Source organism: Notolepis coatsorum, assembly GCF_963971535.1.
Source record: "Notolepis coatsorum genome assembly, chromosome: 3".
Taxonomy (NCBI): domain Eukaryota; kingdom Metazoa; phylum Chordata; class Actinopteri; order Aulopiformes; family Paralepididae; genus Notolepis; species Notolepis coatsorum.
The window spans coordinates 6152678-6163534 of record NC_140167.1 but is presented as its reverse complement, the minus strand read 5'-3'; the positions used below and the strand labels follow the sequence as shown (position 1 = coordinate 6163534).

Here is a 10857-nt window from a genome sequence, read left to right as displayed (position 1 = left end):
CTCAGATTTTTTTTTTTTTTTTTTTAATCCGATTTACGATTTTAATCAAATAATTTCTGTTAAAAATATTGAACTTTTTCAAAAATCGCCCTAACTCATTCATTCGAATTAATCGATAAAATCGATTAATCGCCCAGCCCTAGCCCAGAGAGACAGAGAGAGGGAGACAGAGAGAGCAGTAAAAGAAACGCAGCAGTAGAGAGAGCGGCAGCGCCCCCTACCTACCGGTTGAGCACGACGGCGGTGTAGCGGCGCTCCACGAAGATGATGCCGCACAGGATGTTGGTGAAGGGGGAGGGGAAGCTGGCCTCGGGGGCCTCAGGCTCCTTGGTCTCCAGCTCCTCGTCCTCCTCATCGTCCTCGGAGTCGCTCCACGACACGTAGTCGTCCTGGTTACGGTTGTTGTACCTGTCGTGGAAAAGAGTATGTGTGTTTTTCATCCCGTAATTTATGTTTAGGAGCTCACCGGTCGCATTAGCACTCTAGTGTACAGACAGCATGTTATAGCTCTGTTGACCTCTTAAGCCCGGAGCTCCACTTCTACAAGGTCCATTTGCATGTTCTTGGTATCTAGGGACATCTATGGACCTCATGGAATGTATTCCCAGTGTCAGAAATACTGTGTCTGTTACTAGGCCTGAGTAAATTGTGATGAACCAAAAGGAGAATATCAATTTTCTTTTTCTTTTCATCTTTGACGGTTAATAACACCATGCTAAAATTTACCAGACATGAGAAACTGCCACTGAGCTCATTCTCACACCTTCTTGAGATCACGTGTACAAAAAAATCTAAGCAAATTAATAAAGGGCAGATGATTAACATAAAAAAACAACCATTCATGATTTGATGCATTCATGATGAAACATAATACGTATTATATAACTTTGATTTGGAAATAGTAACGTGTGCAGGCGAGCAACGTGGACGCCTTTAGCAAAATTCACATAGCGCTCCATAACGCAGCTTCCAGGAATTATACAATATTCACCACGGGATAACATGCGAACGTATACATGAAAACATTTACTCTTTTTTTTACATGTTGGACGATAGATGGTGACTGTCAAATGAGCCATAGTATTGTCTCCATAGCTATAATATAGAATATAGATATAGCCCTGCAAACATCGTGAGGCACGGTGAAAATCCCTATCTTTTAAAGCGTGGCCCATTGACTACAAGGATGGATAAAACGGCTGGTGCTGAAAGTGTTAAAAGAAATTAGACTCCCAACATGAAAATCGAATGTGGAGACTGTTTTTCCAATATTCGAAAATTCAAATATTCTAACTCATCCCTAGAACTCACCACTCCACGCTCTGGAACTGCTGCCGCTCGAAGGGCTTGTACTCTACAGGTTGGTTGGGTTAATAGGGTTATAAACGTACCACTCCACACTCTGGAACTGCTGCCGCTCAAAGGGCTTGTACTCTACAGGTTGGTTGGGTCAGGGTCATAAACGTACCACTCCACGCTCTGGAACTGCTGCCGCTCGAAGGGCTTGTACTCTACAGGTTGGTTGGGTTAGGGTCATAAACGTACCACTCCACGCTCTGGAACTGCTGCCGCTCGAAGGGCTTGTACTCTACAGGTTGGTTGGGTTAATAGGGTTATAAACGTACCACTCCACGCTCTGGAACTGCTGCCTATCGAAGGGCTTGTACTCTACAGGTTGGTTGGGTTAGGGTTATAAACTCACCACTCCACGCTCTGGAACTGCTGCCTATCGAAGGGCTTGTACTCTACAGGTTGGTTGGATTAGGGTTATAAACTCACCACTCCACGCTCTGGAACTGCTGCCTATCGAAGGGCTTGTACTCTACAGGTTGGTTGGATTAGGGTTATAAACTCACCACTTCACGCTCTGGAACTGCTGCCTATCGAAGGGCTTGTACTCTACAGGTTGGTTGGGTTAGGGTCATAAACGTACCACTCCACGCTCTGGAACTGCTGCCTATCGAAGGGCTTGTACTCTACAGGTTGGGTGGATTAGGGTTATAAACGTACCACTCCACGCTCTGGAACTGCTGCCGCTCGAAGGGCTTGTACTCTACAGGTTGGTTGGGTTAGGGTTATAAACTCACCACTCCACGCTCTGGAACTGCTGCCGCTCGAAGGGCTTGTACTCTACAGTTTGGTTGGGTTAGGGTTATAAACTCACCACTCCACGCTCTGGAACTGCTGCCGCTCGAAGGGCTTGTACTCTACAGGTTGGTTGGGTTAGGGTTATCAACGTACCACTCCACGCTCTGGAACTGCTGCCGCTCAAAGGGCTTGTACTCTACAGGTTGGTTGGGTTATGGTTATAAACGTACCACTCCACGCTCTGGAACTGCTGCCGCTCGAAGGGCTTGTACTCGTGCAGGATGTCCAGCAGCCGCAGCACCTTGGGCGTGACGAACTTCAGGTCCAGCGCGGCCGGGGAGAAGTGCTCCTCGCAGAGGGCGTGCACCTTGCGCAGCACGGTGTCGGTGAAGAGCAGGAGCTTGCGGCTCAGCTCCTCCTGCTCGTGCTTGATGTACTTCTGGAGCTCGCGCACCATGATGCCGGCCACCTTGTCGGCGCACCAGGGGCCGAGCACCAGCAGCACCGCGCGGCAGTCGCCGAGCACCTGAGAGGAGGGCCGCTTCGTTACAGGTGCTGTATAGCATTCAGCCACTAGATGGTGCTGTAGACAACATTCCGCTACGAGATGGTGCTGTAGATAACATTCAACCACTAGATGGTGCTATAGACAACATTCTGCCACGAGATGGTGCTATAGATAACATTCAGCCACAAGATGGTGCTATAGATAACATTCAGCCACTAGATGGTGCTATAGATAACAAGGTGTGGAATAAAAGTATCATTGGATTTTTCATTGATTAATTAATTAATCATTATTAACACATTAATTGCCAATAACGAGTATACTTTTTATTATAGCTAAAAAGTATAGCTTTTTGGCGTTATTGGCCGCCATGCGTTGAGTGCCAACAACGAGTAAACTCGTTTTTATGATCGTTATTTCTTTTATTCGCTATTGGCATTCATAATTCATCCAGGAAGCCTCCGGGAGCCAGCTAGACCTTGTCTGATATTGCAACACCTCAATACCGACGCCTGGTGGATTTCGGGTGAGTTACACTCCACTCTAAACCGGAAGTGGCGCTCGGTGCATCGGGGAAAAAGCTCCGCCAGAGATATCTTGTAACGTGGATCAATATACACACCTTGAGTGCATTGGGATCGCTTTCGAGACGCAAGAATCAATATGCTTTCGGCGTTTATTGCGTTATACAAACGGAAAATGGATCTAGCAGATCGACGTCAAATATTTGGAATTTTTTTTCTCCAGACGCATCGGCCACAGGTAAGAGGAATCTAACGTTATTTCCAGCTCGATTGTCCATTTATTTCATTGCAATCTATCCGATCAACGTATAAAGCCATTAGTGACAATCAAGGAATCATAAACGACCCCCCCCCCCTCCATTTCCTTCACGCATGATGGAGCATAAAGTATAGTGATCATATGCATTTTAAATGTTTAATATAGCGTGTATAGGGACGAAACGCCAATCGATAATGTATAATACGCATCGAGGCCTATAGCGCGCGTTCTAGGAATTACTGCTATACAGTCTAAAAACATACTTATATTCTCGACGGTACGAACACGACAATGTATGAATGGAAAAATATAACGTTCCCACATCCGGAACGATAGATACCACGATGTTGAATGGGCCATAGTAATGTCGATATAGCTATAATATTTTAAAAGTTATAGCCCTGCAAAGAAGGTGAGCCACTCCCATAGGGTTACAGCACTGGCAGAGAGTGGTATAAAGATGGGCATACTGCATGGCACCCAATGTGTTAAATAAATGTGGTGGGTGTGAAAAATCAATGTCGTTGTTTACATGTTGCTGCATGTATCCCCAGAATTGGATTGGATTATCTAAAACTGTGTGTGTGTGTGTGTGTGTGTGTGTGTGTGTGTGTGTGTGTGTGTGTGTGTGTGTGTGTGTGTGTGTGTGTGTGTGTGTAGGTGTGTGTAGGTGTGTGTGTGTGTGTAGGTGTGTGTGTGTAGGTGTGTGTGTGTGTAGGTGTGTGTGTGTGTAGGTGTGTGTGTGTGTAGGTGTGTGTGTGTGTGTAGGTGTGTGTGTGTAGGTGTGTGTGTGTGTAGGTGTGGGTGTGTAGGTGTGTGTAGGTGTGTGTAGGTGTGTGTGTGTGTGTAGGTGTGTGTAGGTGTGTGTGTGTGTGTGTGTGTGTGTGTGTGTGTGTGTGTGTAGGTGTGTGTGTAGGTGTGTGTGTAGGTGTGTGTAGGTGTGTGTAAGTGTGTGTGTGTGTGTGTGTGTGTGTGTGTGTGTGTGTGTGTGTGTGTGTGTGTGTGTGTAGGTGTGTGTGTGTGTGTGCTGGCTGACCTGCTTGGAGATGAAGGTGGGGTCCCGCTCCTCTCTGGCCACAGACAGGTTGCAGTCGTGGAGGAAGTGCAGCGCTCCGTCCAGCTCGGCCTGCAGGCGTGAGGACAGGCCGCTCCTGTCCAGGTAGGGACCACAGTCCAGCACCACCTCTCTGGGCTGGGAGGCGTACCTGGGACGGGTCCACAGTGTTTATTATTATTAACCCTTTGGGTGCAGTTAACGTAGATCTACGTTTCTGTGGCCCAGCGCTTGAGTGCAATTTGCGTCGCAATTTGGTTTGTAGTCATATGAGGAGAGGACATCCAGGGCTCTCGATGAGCGTTGACATTTAGAAAAACTACATTACACAGCTCATGCCAGCTTCCTGCAAGCAAATGACTTGTGGCTGAATTTTTTTAATTTCTCTTATTTATCCATCACAAAACTGAACGTTATTGGCATAGATTGGAGCGCAGTTAGTGTGTCGACCTTCTGTGAACGTTTAGCAACAATCCGCGTTGCAATCCGATAAAAAATGGCAGACCAGTCTAAAAAATAAAAAACTGATGTGTAACAGTACCTGTCCAGCACCACCAGGGGTCAGTGTGTGTAACAGTAACAGTACCTGTCCAGCACCACCAGGGGTCAGTGTGTGTAACAGTAACAGTACCTGTCCAGCACCACCAGGGGTCAGGATGTGTAACAGTGACAGTACCTGTCCAGCACCACCAGGGGTCAGTGTGTGTAACAGTACCTGTCCAGCACCAGCAGGGGTCAGTGTGTGTAACAGTAACAGTACCTGTCCAGCACCACCAGGGGTCAGTGTGTGTAACAGTAACAGTACCTGTCCAGCACCAGCAGGGGTCAGTGTGTTTAACAGTAACAGTACCTGTCCAGCACCACCAGGGGTCAGTGTGTGTAACAGTACCTGTCCAGCACCACCAGGGGTCAGGATGTGTAACAGCAACAGTACCTGTCCAGCAACACCAGGGGTCAGGGTTATGGTAACAGTACCTGTCCAGCACCACCAGGGGTCAGGGTCAGGGTAACAGTACCTGTCCAGAACCACCAGGTCCGTGGCCGTCTCTGCGTTGCTCCTCAGAATTCTCTCCAGGTTCTGGATCTTCTGCTCCAGCTCACGCGGGTCACACTTCCCGTTCAGGATGGAGGCGGTGAGGCCCAGGATACGAGGAGAGCAGGGAGAGCCCTCACACATCTGGGGGGGGGAGAGGGGGGAGAGAGACGGAGAGAGAGAGACCGAGAGAGACAGAGACAGATGAGACAGATGGAGAGAGAAGAGAGAGAGAGAGAGACAGATGGAGAGAGAGAGAAGAGAGACAGAGACGGAGAGAGACGGAGAGAGACAGAGAGAGAGGAGAGACAGAAGAGAGACAGAGAGATGAGACAGATGGAGAGAGAGAGAAGAGAGAGACAGAGAGAGACAGAGAGAGACAGAGAGAGAGAGAGAGAGACAGAGAGACAGAGAGAGAGAGAGAGAGACAGATGAGAGACAGATGGAGAGAGAGAGAAGAGAGAGACAGAGAGAGACAGAGACAGAGAGAGAGAGAGAGACAGAGAGACAGAGACAGATGAGAGACGGATGGAGAGAGAGAGAAGAGAGACAGAGAGAGACAGATGGAGACAGAGAGAGAGAGACAGAGACAGATGAGACGGATGGAGAGAGAGAGAAGAGAGACAGAGAGAGACAGATGGAGACAGAGAGAGAGAGACAGAGACAAGGCAGGTCATTCTGGAGGAAACCACCCGACTTCCATCAGTACAGCTGTCGCATTTCATCGGTCTCATGGAGTAAAAAAAAAAAAGAATCTTATTACCGAGATGATGGACACAATGGCTACTTATATCCATCTGTACACGTCTTCTTTCATACAGCAGGAGGATAGCGAGAGAGCGGTCTATAATCTCACCTTCATTATCTCCCGATAGGGGTGGTCCGTGATGGCGAGGTGGCACTCGTCGAACACCACCAGGTTGATGTCAGACAGCGGCAAGAATCCATTCTTCAACACATGCTGGAAGATGTGGCACGTCATAACGAGCACCTGCGGGGGAACGGCCAATTAGGAGGGTGTAACGGCCAATCAGGAGGAAAGAACGGCCAATCAGGAGGCAAGGATGAGACGGAAACGAAGAACTACATTAAACAAAAAAAAACATCTCAAATTAAATTCCCCAGTCGTCAGGCTCCACGCTTTCTGCTTCCTGGAAGTGAGCGACGGTTTCCTCAAAAGGCACAACTAAAAAGGCTCTCATTTGTACCAAGAATAGCAGTTAGCGATGAACGGGCAGAATTTGAATTCCACTCGACTGCTAAAATGTACATATTAACATGTGCAAGCAGGACACAGACGGTTTAGTAAAGGCTGAGCTCGTCACCTACAGATAAGATATGTCGTCACTAGGGATGGGCAGGATAATGTTTTCCCAGATCGGGTACTCGCATGACTTACTCACATGTAATCCTCGAGTACTTGTTTTGGGAAATCTATTTTTTAGAATGCATCTTAATTAAAGAGCATGGCAGGAGCAATAACAATATACCTGATGCTTAAAGCATCAAAGTATCGTCAGTCGAAACAGTCAGTTACCGTTTGTAATGTAATTACATTACCTCTACTCCGTCTGTGGCAGGTCTCTCGGCTCATGGAATAGCATGTCCGTATCAATAGTCTATGAAAGCTACGCAAAGTGGGCGACATGTTGTTGCTAAGCTAACAAACATTTCACGTTAAGTTTACTATCCCCATGCTCCACAGCTTCCAGCTCCAACTCACGTCTCGCTGGATTTCAGAGCAAGTTCTCCGTTTCATTAGCACAAAGAGGCACTTTTTTATTTAGTTTTTGTGGTACCCAAACATAAAATAATAAGACAATTGAGAACCCTTAAAAACCACTCAACCACTCACGTTCTTACCGTCTTCTCCAGAGTCAGACAAGATAAGATGCCATGTTCTTACCGTCTTCTCTAGAGTCACACAAGATAAGATGCCATGTTCTTACCGTCTTCTCCAGAGTCAGACAAGATGATAAGATACCAGTTTCCTCTCTGTGCGTTCAGTAGAAATTAGGGATGCTCGATATTGGCTTTTTTACCGATACCGATATACCGATATTGTCCAACTCTTAATTTCCGATACCGATACCAACCGATACAGATATATGCAGGGTTTCCCCCCCAAAAAACGGAATAATTTCAGGTAATTAACATTACATATCTCTTGTTGTGGAATTAACACAACATTATGCATACTTTTGACAATAAATAAAATCAGAATTTGTTCTTACTTGCTTGCCTGGGTAAATAAAGGTTAAATAAATGTAAAAGAAATTAAAATTAAAAACATTTAAGATTTTAATTTTATTTTTAAACCGGTACCGATATTTTCCGATATCACATTTTAATGCCAAAATCGGCCGATAATATCGGTAGGCCGATAATATCGGACATCCCTAGTAGAAAGCTATGCGGCTGCAAGCTAAACCTAGTTTAGCACAATGAATGGAAGCGGACACGGACCACTAGCCTGGCTTTCTACCGAAGACAAGAGAGGAAACTGGTCTCCACCTTCTCGTCCGACTCTGGAGCAGACGCCGTGTTCCCTCCCAAATAAACACTGGACTCTGCACCAGGTCAGACACCAGAGGTGACTGCATGGTCCAACGTAGACTGACCACGTTTGGCCAAAACGTCCTGTCCATAAGAGGTAGCCAAACATGGAACAGTCTCCTCATTTCCATAAGGGAAAGCCCCACCCTTGCTTCTTTTAGAGGGCAACTAAAAAAATTGCTGAAGACCAACTAGTCATGTGACCACATGTGACATTTCGCTAGCCACTAGTATGTCTGTGTATTGCTGTTATGTATTTGTAAATTTCTTTTACTGTTTTTATGTGTCCTGTTTTTATGTTTGGGGACAACGGATGGAAATTAGCCTTGTGCTAAATCCGTAAATTTTTACACTCCAGTGTTAATTAATTTTGCATTGTCCCGTCCAAATAAACAAATAATAATATATATTTTTTAAAGCGCACCCGATTCTGGAGGATCTTCCCTGATTCTGGAGGATCTCACCTGATTGTGGAGGATCTTCTCTGATTCTGGAGGATCTCCCCTGATTCTGGAGGATCTCACCTGATTGTGGAGGATCTCCCGGCTCCAGCGCTGGCGGCTCCATGCCGAGGTCTCCTCCGTGCTGCTGTACTCGCCCACCTGCAGGTCCGAGTGCGTCCTCACCGTAGACGCTTGCTGAACCACAGAGGGAACTGGACACGGGGTTTCCACAGACATTGCAAAATGTTATTCAAGGACTTTTAAGACTTTTAAGTACTTTTCCAAGCACCATTTTTCATTTTCAAGGATGTCACTCGAAGGATACATTTCACTTTTAAATGCCGTTTCTTTTAAGCATCTTCTTGGCCTGCTTGCCAGTTAGAGCATCACACGCGAAGAAATGATAGCTATGGATCTAATAACGCCATCGACTGTCAGTGAGTTGCTTCTGGTCAACATGCAAAAAACAGATTGTTTTTTCATCCGTACATTTCCGTTTATACCATTTTGAATATGACTATAGTTTGAGTGATTGAGTAATTCCAGGAAAAGACGAGAAAAAGGCATTTTAGTGTAATCCAGTTATCACGTTGCAATTTTTCGGCTGATTATCTAATCATCCTGAAATCAACGCTAGATTATCATTATTATATCTCCTCATGCATACATGAAATGGCCCTCATAGCAGAGGGCGCTGTTGGCCCCCAATGAGTTAAGAGACAATACTGTTACCTGTACGTTAACCCGAGAAGGAACTATTTAATATAGTTTTAGCACTCGCAGACACGGCATTCTGCCCATTGCATTACAGCGATGGCGTTCTAAGCAGAAGGTAAACAGCGCCCCCTTGGCGTCCACTGAGTTAAGAGACAATAGTACTGTTACCTGTGTTCACCAGAAAGACGGTCCTCTTCCCCGTGTCCACGCCGCCCTCTCCCCGGATCTGGTGGGAGAGCTCTTTCGTCAGCAGCACTGCGATAAAGGTCTTCCCTGAGCCAGTGTTCAAGCACACTATAGTGTTGTGCTCAATAGCTGCTTCTAGAAGTTCAACCTGTCGGGGAGAACAAGCCGTTAGTCTACACAGGCAGTCCACAGAGACGGGGAAGGAAAACTACTTTATTTTTCGTTATACATTTTATAATTTCTTTTGTTTTGTATTAATGTGTCAGTAGACTACTCTTAGTAAAAAAAACTCTTTTCATTTAATTATTTTTGAAAGCATCTTCATGGTTTAATGCAAACATATGTTACAGGGACTATTAGAATCATCATATTGGCGTATGAAGACCAACAGAATGACTGATAACCTCATGCAGACCAACAGAAGGACTGATGACCTCATGCAGACCAACAGAAGAGAAAACATCATCATATCAGCAGACGGACAGCTCAGCTATATAATACTGACTCAGCTATATAATACTGGCTCAGCTATATAATACTGACTCAGCTATATAATACTGGCTCAGCTATATGTAATACTGGCTCAGCTATATAATACTGACTCAGCTATATAATACTGGCTCAGCTATATAATACTGACTCAGCTATATAATACTGGCTCAGCTATATGTAATACTGGCTCAGCTATATAATACTGACTCAGCTATATAATACTGGCTCAGCTATATAATACTGACTCAGCTATATAATACTGACTCAGCTATATAATACTGACTCAGCTATATAATACTGACTCAGCTATATAATACTGACTCAGCTATATAATACTGACTCAGCTATATAATACTGGCTCAGCTATATAATACTGACTCAGCTATATAATACTGACTCAGCTATATAATACTGACTCAGCTATATAATACTGACTCAGCTATATAATACTGACTCAGCTATATAATACTGGCTCAGCTGTATAATACTGACTCAGCTATATAATACTGACTCAGCTATATAATACTGACTCAGCTATATAATACTGACTCAGCTATATAATACTGGCTCAGCTATATAATACTGGCTCAGCTATATAATACTGGCTCAGCTGGTCGGTGTGTTCTCTCTCTCCTGCTGGGAGCCGCGGTGCTGCTTGCCTGATATTTCCTGGGTGTGTAGATGTTGTCGTGAATGGCCTCCTGTTGCCACGGCAGACCGAAGAACGGCCCCATGGGCGAGGAGGCCGGGGTGACCAGCTGCAGGCCTGCCATCTTCACTGCCATCTTCACTGATCCTCCTCGATCTCACTGCATCCTCCTCGGGGGGGCTTCACCAGGCAGGGGGGCGCGGCAGGGCTGTGGGCTGCAGGGACGAGAGGCTGCGTTCAGAACAACAACAACAATAATACAAATAACAACAATAATACAAATAACAACAATAATACAAATAACAATAATAATACAAACAACAATAATAATACAAATAACAAAAATAA

General features: G+C 45.5%; 1 protein-coding gene across 1 annotated transcript in view; it reads right to left on the bottom strand.

Annotated features, from left to right (window-relative positions):
* The window catches only part of dicer1 (dicer 1, ribonuclease type III), a 61757-nt gene that overhangs the window by 50400 nt on the left and 500 nt on the right, over nucleotides 1–10857 (bottom strand). Inside the window, exons 2-9 of the mRNA XM_084310355.1 lie at nucleotides 10520–10724; nucleotides 9351–9516; nucleotides 8547–8677; nucleotides 6323–6457; nucleotides 5450–5610; nucleotides 4416–4584; nucleotides 2319–2614; nucleotides 226–408 (exon numbers count right to left, since the gene is read on the bottom strand). Coding sequence (XP_084166481.1) covers nucleotides 226–408; nucleotides 2319–2614; nucleotides 4416–4584; nucleotides 5450–5610; nucleotides 6323–6457; nucleotides 8547–8677; nucleotides 9351–9516; nucleotides 10520–10645 — 1367 coding nt within the window. The 5' untranslated portion in view covers nucleotides 10646–10724. The remainder of the gene's footprint in view (nucleotides 1–225; nucleotides 409–2318; nucleotides 2615–4415; nucleotides 4585–5449; nucleotides 5611–6322; nucleotides 6458–8546; nucleotides 8678–9350; nucleotides 9517–10519; nucleotides 10725–10857) is intronic.